The sequence below is a fragment of the Macrotis lagotis genome, chromosome 3, assembly GCF_037893015.1.
Source record: "Macrotis lagotis isolate mMagLag1 chromosome 3, bilby.v1.9.chrom.fasta, whole genome shotgun sequence".
Classification (NCBI taxonomy): Eukaryota; Metazoa; Chordata; class Mammalia; order Peramelemorphia; family Peramelidae; genus Macrotis; species Macrotis lagotis.
This window is the reverse complement of record NC_133660.1, coordinates 197,511,919-197,536,317: the sequence shown is the minus strand read 5'-3', so window position 1 is coordinate 197,536,317 and position 24,399 is coordinate 197,511,919. Positions and strand designations below refer to the sequence as shown.

Genomic DNA, 24,399 nt, shown 5'->3' with positions numbered 1-24,399 from the left:
TGTATCAATTGTTATGAAATATCATCAGAAACAAATAGGTAAGATTCAATGTCATTGATAAATCAGATTTGAAGGTCTTTCAAGTAGGTCTGGTTGGTAAAATATGTCATAATAGAGGTCATGTGTGACCGTATTCATTATTATGAAGGGAATCATAGATGTTCTTCAAGTCCTTCTGACTAGGATGTTGACCAGTTCCCAAGCACTGATGAGAGGGGTGGGTCCAGGTTGGCAAGGAGAGGTGACATCCTGCTCTCCCACTGACCACAGAAACTGCAGCCCTTCTACTAACACAATCACCCCTGTATGTACACACACTTTATTATCAGTTTTAGACAGAAGATTTAAGAACAAATATCTCAGCTTCTGGACCAAACAGACCACACGTGTTACCATGAGAAACAAAAATCCAGCCACCTGCATCCCACTAATTTATAAAAATAGAAATGTTAACACAGATGTCAGAGTGACATCTGTCTATGTTCAGCTCTGTCTTTCTTCCTTAACCCAAGAAATGACTGAACTAGCTTTGTAATACTAATTTCAGTCCATATTAACTAATGATGCCCAATTAAAATATTTCTATCAAAGTCTTTCTGTCTCCTCATGGTCTGGGGTACTCTCAGACCCTTAAATGTGAGGTCAACATAAGCATAAACTCTGGCAAAGCAACTGCTGCAGTATTGGCTTAAATGTCTGTCAACATACTAATTCAATCAGCTATTAAGAGATGTAAAGTAAACTGATGGGTGCTAGACCAACGTATTGAAATTCAAGGAGCCTCATCCCCAGATGCTGTGCACCATAGGAGAAAAGCAACTGGCCACGGGAATTCACAGAGATGCTTTTTGATTAAAGGATAGAGAGGTTACAATCTATACTCAAACCAGTGAAATAACTAACATATCTTCTGAGTGTGGAAGCACACAGTTATTATTATACAAATAAATAAATATGTGGCAAATCATGAGCCAGGTCAAGCAATAAGAAGTCACAGAGTCTAGATATGAGAAGACCTGACGTATTTATTATGTGACCCTGAGCAAGTCACTTAATAGCTGTCTGTCAGAGTTTCCTCATTTGTAAACTGAGGGTAATAATAATACCTACCTCCCAGGTTCACTGTAAAAATCAAATGAACTTAGTAAAGTGCTTTGCAAACCATAAAGTGCCATATAATGTCAGTAAAATAATAATAATAATAATAATTATTATTATTATTATCATCATCATCATCATCATCATCACTATTATTGTTATATTTCTGACATCTCCTTGTGGCACAAAGGTAGCCTTGGCTTCTGAAAGTAGATCAGCAAGCTTTGGGGGTTTTCTGATTGAAAAGGTTTCAAGTAGGTCTTTCATCAGAGATGAGATTTCTGTCAGCTGAAGAATAATCTAAATTCTGAGAAGCTCATTAGGCTGGGCACAAGGGTGATTAATTTTTCCAGTCAGACCAACAAACTATCAAAGATGATTTAATAAATTATTGATCTGTTCTGGTGACAGAAAGTATTTACAACAACAATAACAAAAGCCAAAACACAACAATGAATGAAATGCAACAGTCTGAGTCTGCCCTGCTTTAAGCTTCTACATATGCCAGCCCATCCAACACTCAGACACTTAAATGATATTCATAAATTGTAAGCCTGAATATGTCACCAATTGTGCCCTTCTCCCCAGTCCACTTTCAAAAAGCTCTGGTGACTTTTTAATCATCTCAAGAATCAAATACAAAATGTTCTGCTTGGTTTCCACAGCTCTTCATGACTAGACTCCTGCCTACCTTTCCAGTCTTTTTACTCTCCAACAAATACTCTTTAATTCAATGACATTGGCCCCATGGTTGTTCCATTACAAGAGATTCTATCTCTGGGTTCTGGGCAATTTCTCTGGCTGTCCTCCATCCTTGGAACTCTCTCACCCTCCTCTGCTCCAACTACCGATCTCCCTGGTTCCCTTAAGTCTTAACTAAAATCTCACCCTCTGCAGGATGCCTTCCCCAACCCTTCTTCCTTTGCTAATTATTTTCTATTTATCCTCTATATAGCTTGCTTTGCATATGCAAATGTGCATATTATCTCTGCCACTGGATTATAAACTCCTTGAGGGCAGGAATCATTTGCCTCTGTTTGTAACCCTCACACTGAACAGTGTCTGACACATTGTGATTGAAAAACACTGATGGGTTTTCATATATACTAGATCTTACAGTTTACTACTAATACAACATAGTTCTGTACTCACAATCTTTAATTTATAGAGGAAATGGATTAAGCATAAGTCAAAACATATACAACCTTATAAATCATAAACAACAGTATAAAATTTAAATGCTACTTACAACAAATGAACTTTTAAAAGGACATTGTCAAAATCTATTAAATGAAAGCGTTATACCTGAGCATGGGCCTTGGTGGAGGTGGAGGTTCATCAGGATCTTGACATCTCTTGGCCTTTTTAGTGACCTGTTTATAGATATTTCTAGCTGTCACTCCCACCCATAGTACTGTGGCAAGGGTAGAGTAATGGAGAATTATTCCAACCTAGAGGAACAAGTTAAGAACAGCATATCAGCCTTCAAAAATCATTTAGCAGTTTTATACTTTCAATGATGGTTTATGTTTATTGACACCTTCATTTAATTCTAATAAGCCACTGACTAAACATCAGCAAATGAACACTCATTCACATAGTCAAGTTTGTTTCTCTAAGTAATTTCTAAGTTAATCGTTTATTTAAACACTCTCTCATATATAATATTGTTCTTATTATAGGAATTTTAGCAGATCAAAATATGTTAAATAAATTTTAATAAATGTTCTTCAGGAAGAACAGCAAAAAGAAAAGACATTGATTTTGAATAATTTTCTATATGTTAATATTATACCCAAAAATTAATCTTTTGATGTTCTAACAATGATAATTATCCAAATATTTAATGAATTAAGTTGGAAAAGTGTCAAAATATTAATATCTTAATATATAGCAATACTCTGTGACAGTTAAAATTTAGTAAAGGCATTCTCTCTTAATGATAGTGTTCTACATCATGTGATAATACATTAAACTCATGGTTTAAACTCATTAAAACTCTTGATTATCACTGGTTCCAAGATGGCTAAAAATTTCTGTGAGTTGAAAGAATTTTTAAAAATATATTCTTAAGTTTAAAAATTATCTATGAAAAGTTACCTTAAAGGATTACTTGTTTCTTGCTTTTTTTTATATTTCATAACTTCAGTTCTAATTATTTTAATGGTAATTTCTATATATCAAGAAACTTCCCATAATTAAGGGATGGCCCATTGATTTCAAACACATCAATTTTCATGAAACAATAAAATTTCAGTACAACAAAAATGATTAGTCTCTCCATTATTTTGGGATTATTGCTCTCAGTAAAAAACAGAAACACAAGCTTATTTTAGGAAAATAAGCAATATTTTATTTTTGTACAGTTCCTAATGCTCTTGAACAAAATAAGCATTTAATAAGTATTGTTTTCACTTTTCAGAAAATCAGTTATATTAGTCACTATCTTAAGTATCAGAGCATCACATTAACTCCAAATGGTATGAAGATTGGAGTTTCAGTTCAACTGTACTAATAATGACAATTACTGTAAAGAAATTGAAGCATATTCCAATTCCTAAAATTTATTATTATTTTATAAAAGATTTCTAAGTACAGAGCCATTATGGAATATACCATGAATGCATACTGATGTCATTTGAAAACAATATTCATATATTCACTCTAAAATAAATGGATAATTATCTCCTTCCTTATTCTTAAAATGAGGGAAAATACCTAGTTTTTATGATTTGAAAGGACTTGAATTTTTTCTTTTTTAAAGCAAAACTAAAGAATTAAAAAATTGTCTTATTTAACTTCAGTAGCTATCATAACATGAATTTTCTTTTCATAATAGGGAATTTTAAGTCTTATCAAAGTTTGCTTGGAAATAGGTTTCTTTAAGATGATGATTAAATGTGATGCAAAATATAAGAACTAAAAGATACTCTGAGTGCGAATGGTATTTCAGAGTTTTGATGTTACAGCAACTCTATTCCATGTTCAAAGAATCACAATCTCAAGAGTTTGAAGAAATCTGAGAGATGACCTAATCCTACTCCTTCCTTTAAACAGCCTTGACAAATGGCTATCCAATTCAACTACCTACTTCCTAAAAGTTTTTCATTTCTCTTTAAAACAGCTAAAGTTTTCTTCAAAATGTCTCCTTGGAACTTCTGTGCCTTAGTCCTGAGTCAGTCCTCCAGAACATGCCTAATTACTCTTATAGCCTTCAAATCTTTGAAGATAATGATCATGGACTCCCTTAAGTCTCATCTTCATGCTAAATGTTTTCAGTTCTTCCTTTTTTCCCCCCTTTTCAAATAATAAGGTATCCTCACAAAATTCTAATTGCCCTTTCCTGGACATATTCAGTCTTGTCAAAGTGCTTCAAATAAGATGTAAGAAAAGTAGACCCATGACTTCAGATGTGGTCTGATCAATGGAATATCTGTTTTCTGGATATGAAACTTATATTACCACATATTAAGAGGCATTAATTAAAATGGAGTGAGGAAAGGTGAAACACTGAAATAACTGCATTTCTCTTCTCCTAAAAGTCTTAGTATTTTCCTGTTCCCTTTAACTAGGGACAAAAACATGGAACTGATGCGATATGCTGAAGATAAAACTAAAGATAAAACTATATTGAGTAACAGAATGTTTTAGTCTGCTTCTTCATCTGTAAAGAAGAACAAATTTTTATATATAAACAAAAGGCTCTTCTGAGGAATCCTTAGTAAATTTTAAAGCACTATGCATGAGCTATCTTTGCTAATACTATTATTGTATTTTCTATATTATCCTAACTCTACCATAAAGTTGGTATAACTTTGAGCAACTCCCTTCAACTATCTGGCTCTCTATTTTTCTAACAACAAAATGGAAGTGTTAGAATGGATAAACTACCAATGACCCAAGCAAAGGCATGAACATCTAATATGCAGTGTCACACAAAGCTGGGAAACAATAGCTTACACACTGGATGGAGATCAAGATCTAAAATTGTCCTGACAAAATGGTTCACTGGGTAAATCTGGTAAGATGAAATTCAATGACTATAAAAGTAAAGTCTAAAGGGACTCAAAAATTTAATAAGAGTACAACATGTGTGAAGCATGGCTGGATAGCCTTTGTCTGAAAAGAATTTGTGGGATTTAGTGACCCCATGAGCTCAAAAGGAATCAAAAGTGTGATGTGGAAGCCACAAACACTAATTGAGATCTTGGGCTGCATTCAGGGAAGCAGGGCTTCTAGGAAGAGGGAATCCTTTTCTCCTCTGTTATGGCCTAATAAACTAATTTAAGGACTTTGAGAAGCTAAAGAATAACTATGATGGTAAAAGATCTTAGATTCATGTCAAATAAGAAGAAGATGAAGAACTAAAGACATGGAAACTAAGAAAGGTTAACCAACATCAGGATAGCTATCATCAAGTATTTTAAGAACCCTCACTTGGAAGGGATTAGATTTATTCCATTTGAGGTGCAGCTAGGTGAGGTAGTGGATGGAACAGCGGCCCTGCAGTCAGGAGGACCCGAGTTCAAATTTGGCCTTAGAAACTTAATCATTAGAACCCCATTGCCTTGCCCCACCCAAAAAGAATGAGATTTATTCCATTTGTCCCCAGAAGCCAGAATTTAGAGAAAGGGGTAGAAATTGAAATTAGGCTTGATATCAGGAAAAATTTCCTAATGATTAGAATTGCTTAAAATTACTCTGCCTCTAGAAGAGGTTCATAGCTTCCCTTTCACTAGATTATCTTCAACCAGAGGCCAGATGGCATAACAGGGATTCCTTTCAAGTGTGGCCTGGGAGATTAGTGTAGTCCTTTACAACTCTAAAATACTATTCCATCATATTTAGTGCTCAGCAATTCTGATATACTAGGCTTTCACATATGTTCAGAGTAAAAATTCTCTCATTCCAAAATTATTGAATTGATTAATAAAGTAATTTTATGAAATCAAATGAAATTCTGTTCAACAAAATTAATAAAACTATAAGGTAATGCTTTATGTACTATCTTATAAATGCATTCAATATCTCTTCAATCTTGCAAAATTTTATTAAGTCTGCAAAATATATAATGATTCTGTAATTATTTATTAATGCTACCTTTTCTAATATCTTTTCATGGGAACAGAGAATGATTATTTGTATTCCAAAAGTGTTAGCACATTTTTTATATCCGTAGTCTGATCTGATTTATGTGCTAAGTTCACTTATTTTCAAAACTGTCTTACCTGAAAATTAAATATGGCTTCTTAAGAATCAGTGTTTATAAGATAATAGTTTAGCATAGTAAACACTAGGCAATAAATTAAATGAATTTGTCACTACATTAATCTATATATTAGAATAAAGCTAAATTGGTGTCAGAACATTTTGGATGTAAGATATATTCACTAAATACATAAATATTGATTCAGGACCCTAATAGTATGGAATATTTTTTAAACAAAGGATGGCTAAAAATTATGTTACCACCACAGAGAGAATAAAATCTATTTTTATTCTTCTCCCACCAAAAATTAATTGCTATGTAGCATTATATAGGTCTTATTAAAAATGTAATATATGATTTTTGAATTGTGATGATTCAAATTGTTTTCATGGAATTCTCCATTCTCATCACAATTAATACTAACTATATAGCAATTAATACTAACTATATAGAACACAATAGGGAAAGAAGTGATTGATTTCAAATCTCTGAAATACAATCAAAATCATTGAAAATGGAGAATGTAATTGGCAAACGTGGCTATAAAATGAATATAAATAACAAAACATATGAATAAAAACAATTATTTAAAAAGTACAGCTGCTAATGGTTTTGAAATCTTCCTTATATTTAAAACTTTCTGACTTTGGCCCTATTTTTACAGATTCTTTTCTTTACTGAATGAAATTATAAGAAACATACAATACTATGAAATTTTATGTATTCAATGTTAGTAAAGTACTTTTACCCTGAGTAAAATACTTTAATAATCCTTAGAATTAACTATTTGGAATCAAAACAGAACTAGTCAAGCTAGCAATTATGCTTCATCAAAATAAATTATACAAACTGTGCAAGAAATGTATTCAGAATAATGCTTGCTTGGTGGTACTTATTTTTTTTTCTATTTGAGTCTAATAAAATGTGGGAAATTACTATCCTAATAAAGAGTTAACTATTTAATTCCTTTGTATTATATATATATATATTTTTTCTTGCTTTCAGAGTTTCATATTATTGTACAAACTTACTGCTTGGCAGATGCTGGCATTTTTGGTCTGAGTTATGCCTCCAACAAACACCCCACATGTCAGGAAAATATGAAAGCACAAGTTCACTAGCATATGCCAGCTTTTAAGGCTGATCCTAATCAAACTGTTTGGAAAAGAAATACATAATTTCAATTCATAATTTAGTAAAGGTTAATCATAAAGAATATCATTCATTTAAAACATTAAAACATTTAGAATATTCAATGAAAGCATTCATTAAGCAAACATTAATCATAAACATACTTTATCATCAAATTTACCACCAAATTTATCACATACTTCCTATTTCTTAAAAGAAGAAATTATCTTTCACAATTTAAAGCTATAGAAGTCATTTTTACAGGAATTAGAAAAACCTGGGTTCAAGTCCTACCATTGGCTCATAGTGGCTACATGATCCTATCACTTGTCTCAAAGTGCCTCAAGCAATTCTCATTGAACAGAAGTCAGACATGCATTTAATTTGAAATGGTATCACAGGTCCAGTCCCTATTCTATTTTATCCTATCTTATGTAAATTAATAAAAATTCTATGATACTAAATATTTTAACTGCACAGTTCTTTTGGAGTCATTGTTGAATGAAAAATAAGGTGTATATTATATATATATATATATATATATATATATATATATATATATATATATTTATATCAGGATAAAAACTCTTGTAAAATTCATGTGTCCATTAAACTTGAGAAGGAAAAATGAACTCTAAAACAAGGATTATGGTTATATTTCAATTATTAATTTTATAATATTATATTAATGATATTATTGATATGTAATTTAAGTATTGATTTTTTATGATAATTGTTCATTATAATAGATCACTTTACTATGATAAATTTACAGGTATTTTTCTTATAATTTGTCTTGACATTGTTATATAAGCACAAAAAACCCAAATGTGTCAGAGATACAAATCTTTTAAAATGACATTTAGTAAAGGGGGGAAAAAACATAATAGCAAGAGTCATATAAAGATAATAATACATTTCTATAGATGCATAAAGCAAGATATTGAAAATATGATATATTATAATACTAGCAACTATAGGCTATATATTGCCTCAAATGGCATTCTCCTTGTAGACTTAGCTATTTGGTGAAAGGCTTCTAAATGTACATAAATATCCTTTTTCCTCCTCACTACTTTTCATATCCTGTCTAAAGGAAGAGATTGCAGCAAATAAAAATAGGGACCAAAAATATTTATTTAACACTAAAAGTAATTGTCTGGCAATATTCTATTATTTCAACTATGAGAAAGTTTAAAGTCTCTTCCCACATTTAATACCCTATTCCCAACCATGTGACTTTCTGAGCTAAGAGACCTCATTCATGAGAATAAAAGCGACAAAATGTTATCTGTTGCACTCTTTAAAATGCTAGGCATATAAGGCTTAGGTATTTCAGTGTGTACTAGTAAGGACTAGTTGGGGCAGGGTCCCCAACCTATATTGGATGGTGAAATTTGGAATGCGCCTTTGGAGGTTAAATTTTTTGCTGCATTTGCTTTTTACTTAAGTTTAAAATTATGCAAATGAATAGTAATTTGTATAATATAATGTATCAACTTCTAACCAAAAAGTTATATTTGTCAGTTTTGCTCTAAACAAATGTGATTATAACTCAAGTCATTAATTTTATTTCTTACCTATGATGGTATATATAACTGACATTGATCATTAACAAATTTAAGAGAAGAATTATAGAAGTGGCATATACAACAGGATGTAATAGATCAGCTGACTGGGAATATATTTCAGATCCTGTCAAATCCTAATGGAAAAAAAAAGAAACAACATTATTCTATATATAATTTTCTGAAGATTAACTGAAAGGAAGTTTTCCAGAAACCTGAAAAAAAAAAAAGAGAAAAAATTCTTGGCTTGATATGTTTTGGATATACCCAAATGTAGATTTTTTCCCCCTCTATTTTATTTAGCTCTACCACAAAGAATTACTTGATTGTCTTGATATCTCTAGAATTAATCTATGCCACACTTCTTTAATTTACATATAGAAGGAGATATGGATGAGAAGTACACAACAAATAGCAAACTCTAATGAGAAGTATATGAAGGTACTATTAGAGATTTTTCTACTTTTTTTAACTAATGAATTCCTTTTCTGTCATTATAAATATTTCCAGATATTAAAAGATAGGAAAGTGGTCCACGGGGCCTATCCCTCCTTTATAGAACCACAGACCTCTCTATATTGTGTTTGTATTCCCCTCTGAAAAGATTTCCATGTTCTTATTTCTTAAGTCTTACTACAGAATTCTAAAACTTACTTAGGAAATAGCTCTCCATGAAAAAGAAACTGGGGGAAAAGGGATTATAACTTGACAATCTATAACTATTTACAATATTTGACACTAGATTCTGAGATGAAGAAAGCAAGAATTTATTCAGAAACCAGATTCATGGTACCAGTAACCTCCAAATCAGTTATTTGGTCAATCAAGAAAAAAAAAATCAGGCAGGGGAAAAGTCAGCATCAAGGCGAAAACTGGTAGAGAAATAACAGAGGTAGCATAGAAATGGAATCAAATCAATAAATATTTATTAAATGCTTACTAGGTTCTCGGTGCTATGGTAGGCTTAGATCAGAGAAATATCTCAGGATTATTGGAATATTATCATGGAAGCATTTCAGAGTTGTAGAGGTGTATTACATTTATTTTAGAACTTGAAGGGACACTGGAGTTCATAATATTCAAGCCCCTCAATTTACAGATAAAGAAACAGTTGACATAGTAATCAATAATAGTGTTAGTGAACACTATCCACAGTTATAATAAAATTCAAAATGAAAACAGATCTCTGAACTCATCAAGTTTGGCAGTTTTCTCCAAAGAAATTAACCCTTAACTTATGAGATTTGTGTCCACATACCCCCAAAAGCCTGACCCTGAAAGTCCACCCAATGCGCTGAAAAATAAATCACAAGAGCTGTCCACCTCTTACTTCTCAAATTTTGCCATGTGGTCAGCCTAATTTTTATTCCAATCATACAATTCTTCATGTACATCTTTTTCATAGTTATACAACAAGAAACTAGGAAATTTAAAGGAAATAAATGTTGTATACTATAAATTGTTCAAATTGATACCAGAGCAAATTAATAACTTAAAGAGACTAAGTTGAAAAAAAGAGGTGATCAAAGAATTACTCTAAACTTTGTTTCAAGATCACTATGTCCAAACAGATTCATAGCATGATTCTTTCAAATTTTCCAAGAATCAATAATCCCCAATTCACATGGATTTTTCAAAAAGACAGGAAAGAAAAAACATTATTCAATAATGAGACAATTATAATAACTAGGGAAAGATTATGCTAAGAGAAAAATTTGGGTCAATTTCCCTAATGAACACAGTTTTTAAGACATAAAATAAAAGAGCCAATAAAATCTTTTATGTCACACATACAATGCTAATTTCATCAGAAAATTAACAAAACATTAAGTAAAAACAAAACACCAATATGTGCAGAAAAATTCTTTTTAAATCATCCAAAAATTAAAATCCAAAATGATTCTGACAAATAAAAATCTGACGATAAGAAACTTAAGAAATAACCTTTAAATTTAGTCATAATAGCAATTTTAAGTTCCTAGTGGTTAAAATAGATCCGTCATAGGAATAGAAAATTTTCAAAGAACAAAATAGAATTGTTACTCGTACTCTTAATAAATGTTCAATATTACAAACAAAAGAGATGCAAATTCAAAATAAATTGAAGTCACCACCCTCCACATACTAAATATGGAAAGCAAATTTCAAAGCCGATGAAAAACAAGCATATTTATTATTGTTGGTGTAATTGCAGATTTATAAACTCTTTTTGTTGAGTAAAATAGTGGTCCCACAGTAAGATACAAAAATACCTGTACCTTTTGAACACAAAATTCCATTTTGAGGAATATACTCTATAATTTTTTTTATCAAAATAAAGGGAAAAAAGATCATCACTATAAAGATTTTCATTATATGTAATCACAAAGAACAAAATTAAATGGAAAACAGAATGATGAGGGTTAAATTAATTGTGGTACTAATCAAAAGAAATACAAGCATACATTTAAGACCAAGAGGCATGAAAAATTGAAAAAAAAAACCCAAACTATAAGAGTTCTATATTAAATACTTCAAAATTTAAAAATCAATTATGGAAATAACCAACTATGACTATATAAAAGGAAAAGTAAATGCAAATGAATGGAGAAACAGAGATTTCTACTGAGGAGTTAGGAGTGGCTGGAAAATTGTTTTGATTTCACACATTTAAATTAATTTATATAATGACCAAATTTGACTGAGAAGAAATGAGAAAACATCACCACCTCCTCTCTCCTTTACAAAGATAGGAAACTGCAGGCATTTTATGGCCATTCTTAACTGACAGGTTAGCTTTATTGAACTCTCACCTTCTCTACCCCAATTGCCTGTCCATCTTCACCCCCATCAAGTCTTTGATAGAGAGAGGTTTCTCTGAATAGGTTTGTATTTGGAAATCAAGATAATCTTAGTTTGTTTTTTTTTAATTGTGCTAATTTTTCCCATCAACAGGCATTCCTCTCACTTCATTTCCTACAACCCAGGGGTAAAAAAAGAAGGCAAAACTCTTGTAACAAATATACAAAGCAAATTACCATACTGGACATGTCTCAAAATGTAGGTCTCATTCTGATTCTATACTCCATCTCCTTTCAGGAAGGAAGTAGGTAACATTTTTTAATCTTCAATCTTCTGGAATTATGTTTGGTCATTTCATTAATGAGAGTTATAAAATCTTTCAAAGTTGCTTGTGTTTACAAAGCTGCAATATAAATTTTCTCCTCATACAGAACTTCATTCTGTATCAGTTTAATATGAGTCTTCCCAGATTTCTCTGAAATCATCCCCTTAGTTTTTTGTTGCTATTAATGTCACAAAAATAATTCATGACATTCATATTCTTCAGTCATTCCCCAAATGAAGTCTCCTCTTCATCACCATAAAGAATTGCTATAAATATACATGTGTATAAATATTATCACATTCATATTTAGCAAAACTATATTACATATTTTACATATATCTAATATAGATCACAAATATATATATTTATGAGTTGTATTGATACACACACATGCAGTCATACACACATTCCTTTCTCTTTCCTTGAATATTTTGATATATTAAGTTGTGAGGTATAGTTGCAATTTGCTTTTCAAAATGGTAAGACCAATTCATATTTCATCAACAACACACTAGAATGTGTTATGCCACAACTGCTAAAATAGTGTCATTTTCCTTTTTCTGTTATCTTTCTCAATATGATAAGGGTAAGGTAGAACCCCCAAATTGTTCTAATTTGCATTATTTTGCTAATAAAATGGAACATTTTTTCCATTTTATTATCTGCTCTGATTCTTTCTAGTCTTTCTTTGGTCATGAATTCTTCCTCATTTATTAACCTATTTTTGTTCTTAATTTATTTATAATGTGATTTTATATATAAGTATTTTATTATTTGGAGCTTTTCTATAATGTACATAATGTAATCTAAACCTAATTTTTGCTCCACTTTTTAATTTTCCCAAAGTTCCTACTGCATAGTATGATTTTTATTTTTAAAAAATAATAATTTCAATAAACATTAAATGAAAAATGTAAGAATTTCAGGTTTAAATGATCAAAACTGTACACAGGAAATAGTTAATTCAACTACTTTTTGAGAAACATTCTTAACACATTCTAGGAATATTCTTTTCGGGGGGCGGGGAGACAATCAAGGTTAAGTGACTTGCCCAGGGTCATGCAGTTAATGGCTGAGGCAGAATTTGAACTCAGATACTCCTAAGTTTAGGGTTGGTACTTTATCCACTATGCTACCTAGATGTCTCTCAAGGAATAGTTTCAACTAGAATGTTATGATCTGAAAAAAGAATTTATTTCAGAGGTATATCAATTCTAGGCTAGAGCAGATCTTAGAACTCATCTTGTCGAATTACTTCTTTTCACAAATGTAAAAACTGTGGCTCAGAAAAGAAAATAACCTTCGTAATATATCACAGATAATTAATGGCAAAATTGTGCTTTGAATTCAGATTCTATCTCTAAAATCTAATGGAGGCTACCCCCCCTGCCATGCACCATTTAAGTTCCACATTAATCCAAACAAGTTTACTTCTCTTATAAATTAAAAAAGAAATCTTTAAAATGGATATTGACAGTACATAACTACCAGAATGGAGTATAGATAGTTAATTTGCCAAAAATTTTGTAATAGGAAAATGAATTAAGGATTTTGATTTAGATAAAAGTCTTAAAATAGTCTTCTTTCAAGATCTTTGTTTCAATTCCTCACTCTGAAAAAAAAACTATCAGTGAAAAAATCTTCAAAAAAATACCATAGACCTTTAAACAATCATCTGGAATAATTTGTTTCTTTTGCTATTTTATTAGATACTTGATTTTATCTCTTTGGTCACTCCCTATATTAATGTAGATCAAAATCCTTCTACATACTGTGCAATTTTTGGTTTTTGTCTTTGCACAAAAAAGTTGGAAATTTGCCATAGCCAACTTGGAAAGTAATAGCTGGGAAAGACAATATTCATCTACCCATTCTTCATTAATGAATGAGTACATAATAACTATATATATGTATATGTTTTATCAGTCAGAAAGGAATAAAAAAGAAATAATTCAAATTGACAAAGCAAATGACAGGAAGAAAGGATAATAAAACTTAAGGAAGAAAAACTGTTAAATAACTATGAAATAATTACATATGTGATCATGAAATGGAAAATTAAAATAACCTTAGATCTTCCCCTAAAATTAAAATTAAGTCAAAAAATTGAGGAAAAGAAATTTAGACCATCTCGAACCAATCAACATATTATCTAAAGCAAGCAATGATTCTTGATTCATTCAGGTTTCTATAAGCTACCTGGCACAACAAACAATGTGGCATCGGGGAAAAGAATAATGAACATCAAATCTCGAAGTTCCAACTCTGTTAGATAATAGCTATTTATATGAAATTTGTAAAAGTCTCTGGACCTTATATCTTCATCTGAAAAATGAGGAGAGTACCTTGGAGGCTAGCTAGGTAACCTCTAAGGTTATTTCTAGTCTAAAATCTATGACCCTATTACCTATTCTTACCTTTAAGCATGCATATTTAAGTGTCCATGATTTCATTAGTATGGATATTCCCTCAATCAATGTATTTTATGTCCTTCATGCCTGCTGGTTCTGTGTAATTCTTGTCCATGGTGTCCCAGAAGTCTTCTACTTAGAATGTAAGCTCCTGAGGACAGGTAATGTATAATTTTCATCTTTGCATCTCTAGACCCTAGTAAAGGAACTTAATATGTTTATTCTACTTGAAAATTAAAATTAAAAAATAATCTACCTAATAGGTGAGACAACTTCCTCTGGTTCTTCTCAAATATACAGACTGCCCAGTGATTTTTCTCATCATTTTCTATTGAGGCATCTGGTGGTAAATGTGCTGGGCCTCAAGTCAGGTATACTGAGTTCAAATCCAGTCTAATGAGCCTTGGACACTTACTAGATGTGTGGCACTAGACAAGTCATGTAACCTCTGTCTGTCTCAGTTTCCTCAATTGTAAAAAATGGGAAAGTCAAGTGAAGAAATATTTGTAAAATATTACACAGTTCTTGGAACACCATGGGCATTGTATAAATGCTTATTGTCTTCCTTTTCCCTGCCTCTAAACATATAAATCACAAATAATGTGTTCTGTAATACTTCTTAAGCAGAACTTGCTGCCAATGCCTACTGAAGCTTTTCATGCTTCTGTTATCTTTTGGGTGCCCTAATTTTAATATCTTTCCAAATTCTAAGCATTATCACAAAATAATGACAGTAATGAGAAAGGTTTTCTTTAAAGTACTGCTCCATATCCCAAATAAATCAGTCTAATGTCCTTTCTTAGTCAATTTATTACTTTATTATTCATCTTCAGCACTTATCCAATGCTCTTGCATTGACAGCTTAATCTGACACACTGTTTGTCTAACTTTACAACAGAAACATTTCTTCTATTTTATTCTTGAACTCAATGTCATTAGCATGGTATCACCTGAAAATTGGGATAAACTCACTGTCGATCTTTTCATTGGATGTTAAAATCAACATTTTCTAAAATAATAATTGGTGGAAAGCTCTGGCAAACATTTATCTCCAGGTTAACACATTGATATAATTATACAATAAAAATATATAAATACTCAGGGGCTTATTTAAAAAAATTTCCCGCTATTATATCTGCTATACACAATTTTCATATACACATTCTGAAATAGACTTTGCCCAAAGAAATACTTTAAGGGTATATTCTGTTCTCAGTCAAATTTTCTTTTGCAATTAAAAAACACTAAACAGAGGGTTCTGATTTTTTTTTATCAGCTATCTGACCACGAAGATAAGCTATCTTGTAGAAAAATAGCTTGCCGGTAAAATCATTTCTGTTTCTTTCTTGGATTTACATTAAAAAGAATTTGCTCAAATGCATACACACACACACACACACACACACACACACACACACACACACACACCATTCTAGTGAAAACTTGATAGTAATGAAAAAGCAATCATAAATCTTCTTGGTTACTTATTCTACTACCACCACCCCTTTTTTAACAAAACATCAGGATCATTTCCATTATTTTAGACATTTCAAACTGTCACTTCCAACATAGATCCTCTTTATGTTTGTCTGGTTTTTTTCATCTCTTGTCTAACTGGCCCTCCTGATCACATTATCTTAAGTACTAAAAACAATTCTTCATATGGTATGTTGAGTTAGGTGTAAAAGAGGCAGTTGGACAATCTTCTAACTCTTATTAATGAAACTAAATCACTAGGATAATAAGAGCAGATATGTTCTATTTCAAATCTGTTTCTTGTTCTTCTTCCAGTTTTATAAACATACATATTTAGGATAATGTGAACTAGCTAAATTTCATGCCAAGTTGTCTGGAAGTTCATTTTCTCTTCAATTGTTTTTTCTGTTTGGTGAGACAATATTATTTTTTTTTTTTTTACTTTTTTGGCATTTCCCCCTACAGTAATCTGCAAATGATTTCATACTTTAAATGAATACTGCAACTGGTTGCTATGTCACTTTGCTTTGTAAGGAGGCAATATTTGCTATCTAGCCTGGTTTCTGGGATCATTTAGTTTCCTTATTTTTCTGAAAATTTTATATTACTATGAGTCAATGCTCTGACTTCTATTTCCCATTTTTTTCAATGGCTGTCACCTATTTAAACAGGTCAGTCTAGTTGAAACTGCTTCAATTATTAGTGTGCCTATTCTTTCTTCATTCTTCTGACAGCGTTTTGATTTTTTTTCTAAACACATTTTATAACTATGCAGTTTCCAGTGAATTTCTATTCCTGTTTTATATTCTCAAGATTAATTTCAGTGGAATACAAGTCTTAGAAAGTTCTGCCATGCATATGTTTATCTTATCTGAGTTTCAATCCTCAGATTCCTGGGTATAGAAAGCCTCATCAACAGAAGGCTGACCAAAAGTTTGTTATTGTTTTAATAACTGCCAAAATGGTTATAAAAGCAAAATAAGCTTTTATTCCTGTGTAGTTCATTTCTGCATCAGAATCACCCAAATATTACATAATTATTATTATTATTCATTTTTTGTGATCTCTGATTGAATTAAATAAAACAGCATCTTCTCAAGCATAAGAAATAAAGTGAGAATTGGATTCAATGTATTTGCAAGACTAAGAAAAAAATCTTTTCACTATAAACTTGGTCATATTGCCTTGTATTGCCTGCATGCGATCAGTACAGTGAACTTACTAGATAATATACATTGCACAGGATTAACAAAAAGAAGAATCTAATTAAGAACTTGAAAAGAGGGGGTGGCTAGGTGGTGTAGTGGATAGAGCACTGGCCCTGGAGTCAGGAGTACCTGTGTTCAAATCCGGCCTCAGACACTTAATAATTACCTAGCTGTGTGGCTTTGGGCAAGCCACTTAACCCCATGTGCCTTGCAAAAACCTAAAAAAAAAAAAAAAAAAAAAAAAGAACTTGAAAAGAAAAACAAAATAAAATTGATACTTGGCAACCTGAATGTAAAAGTGGACACAGAACAGACTTTGAAAATGTGATTTGAGACGAGGAATAAAAGAGTTTGAAAGACCTATAGACACTCTATAGATATATTTCAGACCTATGTGTTATCAATATTCTCTTCAAGAATAGAGCTGCTAAATCTGGCAAGCATATAACGATATGAATAAAAAGTAAAATGGATTATATATTGCTTCAACAACCACACAAACTTTCATCAGTTGTACTACCATATATCAAAAGTAAATAAAGTACCAACACATGAGCTACAAGTTGACTGATAAATAAACAGGTTACATTTAAAATTGAAGAACTATCATCACTTAACCTGCTCTCAGTCCAAAAAAATGGAAACTATAATTCACACTTTCATTTATGTAAAAGATTAAAATATCAAATGACTAAATATCTCCTTACAAAACCATATAACTGCTAGAAAAAATAAGGCAAATGCCTTTAATGACCTTGGTTAAAAGTAGCACAAAAACTTACAAAACAAAAAGTGAGATTTAGTGAGTAAAAAGATAGATGGTTAAGCAAACAGTCTTTTATGAAAACTTAACTAGAACATTTTACCACTCAACTTTTTCCTACACCTGACTACAGGATGCTTTTCCAAAACAAGAATAGCATATAAAAATTTATATTTCTATGGACTCAACTAAACTAGAAGAGCTTTGAAACTAGGCTAGGCAACTCTTGTCTGTTTTTTCAGACCCAGTGCAGCTAAGCAAAGAAAGACTTATTATCAAGCAGCTGGCCATCAGGCATTTATTTTCTTTTTGGTCAAAGTAGATGGTGAAAACAGCAAATCAAGTGTGAAAGGTAACAATCTAAAAGAATAAGAAGTAACAAACTCAATGAGGCTTTAGGTGGCACAGTAGATAAGTGTATTGGACCTAGAGTCAAAAAGAATCTTTCTGACTTCAATCTGGCCTCAGACTTCCCTGGGCAAGTCACTGAACCCTGTTTGCCTCAGTTTCTTCATCTACAATATGGTTTGAAGAAGGAAAAGCAGAACTACTCCAATATCCTTGCCAAGAAAACCCCAAATGAGAGCTGGATATAACTGAAAAATGATTAAATAACAATAAACAATCTTAACAAATCATGCATCTCTGTTAAACACATAACTGAATATTCTTTGAAAGCCAAGTAAAACTTTGTGTGTGTGTGTGTGTGTGTGTGTGTGTGTGTGTGTGTGTGTGCCCATACATAAGATATGTATGTGTGTGTGTATGGTTTACTTATCTTGAAAACTGTATAAAACTTAGATACCTTGTTTAAAAAAAACAAAAAACTGAATCTGGGGATTATCTTATCATACTTTAATGAAGCAGTGAATTATTCACTCTTCTACACCATAGAAAGAATAACTATAGTTAAAATGAGGGAGGGGGAACCTTAGTTGTAGAAATTGGAAAATGAAATCTCTTAGTGGTGACAACTAGTTAAGACTCAGAATATCTGAAAAGATGTTAAGAGCAATAGAAGGGAAGGAAACAATCATTTACTAAGCATCTAATATTGGTCAGGGACTGTGCTAAATGCTTTAGAAATATAATCACTTTTTATCCTCATAACAACTCATAAATAGAAGCTATTGCTATTCACATTTTATAGATGAGGAAACTGAGGCAGATTGAGGTTAAGTGACTTGCCCAGGGTCACAAAGTCATTGAGTATTTGAGACTGAATTTAAATTCACGTATTCCTAACTTCAAGCACAATCTTCTATTCACTGTTCCATCTAGTTAGCTCAATCAATACTTAATACATCTAATCGGTATATAAAGACTCCTAAAAATGGAAGAACCTATAATATCTATGTCTCTGTATAAGATTCTATTTTTTAAAAAGGAGACAGACTGTAAAATCCATAAGATGTGTTTAACTCTAATTATAATCACTGTCATGTGCCAATTAAATCACTATCACATTCCCAATAAAATTAATTATTACAATTTATGGGAAATGATTGAAAAATCAAAAGTAATATCATAAAGCACTTTTTGGTTTACCAGAATAAGAACATAAGTTACAAACAGAAAAAAAAACCTAAAGATAGAAACAACAGAGAAATTCTGAATTGTTTTAAAGTTTTGTTTTTCATTTCCCTAAGATTCATTTTCTTACTGCATTAGGGAAATAGAGGAAAGGAACCTTTTAACATTGATTTTCTCAATAGAGAGAAAAATCTGATATCTACTTTCACAACATGAATTTCAAGTTTAAAAAAGATACTGAATTATCATTTGAGATACAGGAGAATGTCCTCTATATACAGATTTTCAAAAATAGTTATCTACCTACCACAAATTCAATTCAATAAACATGTACAGCAAGGCAATGGACCATAGAAATGAAGGTGCTGGAATATGAAGATAAAAAAAAATATCCCAGGTCTACCTTAAAGGATACAATTTAAACAGAAAAAAATTAAGGTACAATGTAAATATGAAACAGCAAAAGAGAGTTCTAGAATAATGATTATGAGAAAATTTGAGGTGGGATGGTCAACTTCAGTTGGGATGATTAGAGAAGATTTCATTAAGAGCCTAACCACCTAAAAAGTTTTGAAGAAAAAAGCTTTCAGCAATCAGAGATTAGGAAGTCTTACATTGCAAGTAGAATAGGAGACTATATGAAAGCAAGTTAGTAGAAAAACAGTACCAGAACAACTGAATATATGAAATATATTGCATATATGAAAAGAAGGCTAAAGAGGGCAAGGTGGCTATTTTAACCATTAGCATTATAAAATGATTCAATAATTTTGATATATAAATAATTGACTTGTGGTCTTATCAAGAAGGGTATTTTCACCATAGGTAGAGATTGGGAATGGAAATTATTCAAGCCTCCTCAACTTGTGCAATTTTTTTTTTAAATACATACCCATTCCTAAAATTCCAAAAAAGTCATAATGAGTTCCTTGAGGGTAAGGGCTATGTTTGCCTTTTCTTTGTATTCTCAGAAATAAGCTCAAGGTCTGACACTGTTATTTTGACTTGATGAGGGATGTGCCCAATACTTTGGAGACTTGATTAAATATTTCCAGGGTCTCTACATACAATTCTGCTTTTCTCAATGCCTCCCATTAATTAATTAATTAACATCTTTTAGACTTTTCCAACTCCCAAACCCAAACTTTGACAATTTCTGAGCATAACTGTCTAAATTCTTGGCATTCAAATTCCTACCTATCTCTCTTACACTCTACTTCCTACATAAATATCAAGCTAAATCAAAACATTCTTATTAAAGAGACTGATTCTTTTGTAGCTAGAAGTATATGAATTTATTTTTTTTATTTTTTATTTTTTAAGTTTTTGCAAGGCAATTGGGGTTAAGTGGCTTGCCTAAGGTCACACAACTAGCTAATTATTAAGTGTCTGAGGCCGGATTTGAACTCAGGTACTCCTGACTCTAGGGCCGGTCCTCTATCCACCGTACCACCTAGCCGTCCCAAGAACTTATTATACTGAATTTTCCATTCAACAGAATTCATCAGAAAATATTTCTTACATTATTTCAGAATATGGAAAATGATTTCATTAATAAAACTGTATTCAAATGATATTCATTAAAACAAAGTTTTAGTTATGCAAAAATATTTTAAGATAAGGAAAAACAAAAACTTACAGCTTAAAAAGGTCAAAGTTAAAAAAATTTCTTTATAATATTTCTTTAACATTATATAAAAGTTTTTATCCTTACAGTTTCAAAATCCTGATGTTAATTGCTTTGGGAAACACCAACTTTTTTTTAATAATCACATCCTTGCCTAAATTATAAGGGAAAGCTATTGTTTTTTGAATACTCTTAATGTATATTACTTTTTTTGCCTCTGGGTGGCACAGTTATATTTAAGAAAAATTACTATAAATAATACTTCCTACTACCTTTTAACATTAAAGAATAGTACATTAAATGTAAATACACAGAATCAAAGAAAGGCCTAGTCCTTCCAGGAAAGGATTAGACTAATTAAAATGGTTTAAAACAATAGCTCAAAAGTTTAAAAATAGAAACATTAAATTGACAATAGAATGAGAAAAATTTATACTACAATGTATCGTTCCAATGATATTGAAGTTTGAAAATATTTTTCATAATCCATATTTCATTTTACTGTTTTCCACAACTATTTCTCTTTCATTATTTTTGTTTATATAGCATACTATACTTAAATATATATTTTCTGAGAAATTCCCCTGTTAAAAAAGGAAATTCTTCTCATGGTAATTTAAGTGTGGTGATTATGAAGCAATAAGATGACTTTTTAAATTTGCCTTTCTAAAACATCTTATTTCTTTATGACCATGACATGTGCATATATAACATATTAAATATTTCAAATTCTATCATTGACTGGACAAATAAATAATATTTCTGGAAGAGAAGCTTATCAGTTATGGTCACACCAAAAATATCATGAATATAACTAAGGACTCAAAGAGAGGCTTTAGTATCATTTCATATATCACTTCTCAACCTATACAAGTTAATTTAGAGCAAAACTAGAAACAAACAGTGCCATGAAAGCTGAGGGAACACAATTCTGTATTTTCCGAGTAGTTGTGAAAGAGTGTATATGTGATGCATACATATATATATATATATATATATATATATGTATATATATACATATATATATATGTTTTAAGTGGAAAAGAATAAAATTTAAGTGAAGAACAATGAATCTAATATTTTTGTGTAAAATGTCCTTTTATTTCTTTGCTTAACATTCATTATAGGTCAGAAAGAGAATACTGGATTTGTTCATAGAAATCTCCAGTCTGATTCTCCTACTAGCTTCAAAACATTCATGTCTTAGAAATACAGAGATTCTTGTTAATTAAAAACTGAATTTCCCATTCCAAATTACTACCCTGTATACACCTGTCAATAGGTGTAGAAGAAGGTGAAACTTTCTTCTAACAATTATAAAAACCTAAAATACAACAATTTTTAATTAGTTGTAAGAATTTTTACTCATTTTTAGCATTATTTACTTTGGTAATAGGAAAATCTTTTCTTATTTTTCAGTGTAAAAATGCATTCATGCAGATCAATAAATAAATGGCTTAACCAAAAATACTAATTAAAGAGCTCCAGGGACCCATGAATAAATCAACAAAAGATTTAGATCAATAGACCATAACCCAAGACAGGCTCAACTGACATCAAAAACTCAATTGTGTGTTGCATTACTGCTATCTATAGTTTTTGTATAGAAATAAGCACAGTTAGGCTAAATGTCAAAGGGAAACTTAACAATTATGTTGTAAAAATAGAATTCAGCCTTGGTTGCTCAAGAATTAACTACAAATTTCTAGAAAATTTTGACTCCTCTGAGTCTCAGTTTTCTTATGTTTAAACTGATAGCACAAAAACACTATCAAATGGTGCATAGACTGTTGTCTGCAAAGATAGGAAGATTTTGACTCATAAATAGATAGATAGATAGATAGATAGATAGATAGATAGACAGATAAATAAATAAATAAATAAATAAGTAGATAGATAGATAGATAGATAGATAGATAGATAGATAGATAGATAGATGTTTTATAGTTCAACCTTTTTATTTTCCTCCCCAATCCTCACAATTGATAGCTTCTGTGAAGAATTGGGTCAGCAATCCCTACCAATTATGAACCAATTGCCATTCATTTGGGCAGGTGAACTATCCTAGCCGGATGCTCTGAAGGAGACACAGGAGACAGGAAAAGTAAAGACCACTACCAATTTTGACCTTCATCTTTACTCATACCCTGATGGAGAAAGGCTAGGACCCTGAAAATCAAGAACTTTAGGTGTAATAATGTCCCCAAAATCAATAGAATTGTTTCTGGCTCAAAAAATGCAACCAAAGAAAGGAGAAATCTTTGAGCAGAAGGGAACACTTTATCAGCCCCAACAATTCAACTGTTGCCAAATGGCAGATAAGTATAGGAGCCTTAGGGTTGGTGGCATCCTCCTGACCTTTAGACTCCCAGTTACGATTCCAGCTCATAGCTATCATCAAGGGAGAAGCTCCTGTGGAGAATGGGATATCCGTCCCCAACAACTGCCAACAAAAATGAGGGTATCTGGAATAGGAAAGCCTCCCGAGGAAGAATCAGGAGGCAGAAGGTGCCAGATAAGCCAACTTCCACCAGCCTGATGTGATCTTTCACATTCTGACGGAGACAGCCCAGGGCCCTGAACCCAAGAACCTGGAGAATGACCACAGTTCCAGCCCATTCCAGAGAAGCCCCTGGAGAGAAGCAGCTTGTTAATAACTGCAACAACAGTTACTGAATGCTCAAAAAAGCAAGTATGTATCACCAAAGTCCTTAGCATCATGAAGTGGCTCAACATCAGAAACAGATACAATATCAGTGGAAACATGATTAAAGAAGAATATTTTCCTTCTGTACCCTGAGGACCATGGGGCCTTTCCCTCTGACTCACAGCTAAAAATTTCTGTATTTATTCCTTCCTGAGTTCCCTGAGGGCAGAGACTCTCTGACTTCTCAGTTTGTATTCACAGGACTTAGCACAGTGTCTTTGCATGAAGTAAGCATTTACCAAATGCTTTATTCTTGCATTCATTATAAAACCTAAGTTATAAATGGTGAGGATTTGTTTCAATGGAGGGAGTTCACATACTAACAAACAAGATGTCCTTGTTGGGGGGGAACTTCTGGGGGCAAACTAGATCTTCCAGGTCTATAAAACTGTAATCTAATTTAATATCCTGGTTCATTTATTATAGATTACTAATGCAATTTAATTTAGTCAAATTTCCTGTCTTTACATGAATGCTGGTGTACTTCTCAAGCACACTTAGGAAGAACTCAATTTCCCTTTCAACAACACTGAACAAGCACTCTTAAATAATCAAATAGGTC

The 24,399-nt window shown here is 31.6% G+C and overlaps 1 protein-coding gene across 1 annotated transcript in view; it reads right to left on the bottom strand.

The window, feature by feature from the left end:
- The window catches only part of ADGRA3 (adhesion G protein-coupled receptor A3), a 145,284-nt gene that overhangs the window by 3,300 nt on the left and 117,585 nt on the right, over positions 1-24,399 (bottom strand). Inside the window, exons 15-17 of the mRNA XM_074229707.1 lie at positions 9,019-9,143; positions 7,339-7,462; positions 2,404-2,549 (exon numbers count right to left, since the gene is read on the bottom strand). Of these exons, the coding sequence (XP_074085808.1) occupies positions 2,404-2,549; positions 7,339-7,462; positions 9,019-9,143 (395 nt within the window). The remainder of the gene's footprint in view (positions 1-2,403; positions 2,550-7,338; positions 7,463-9,018; positions 9,144-24,399) is intronic.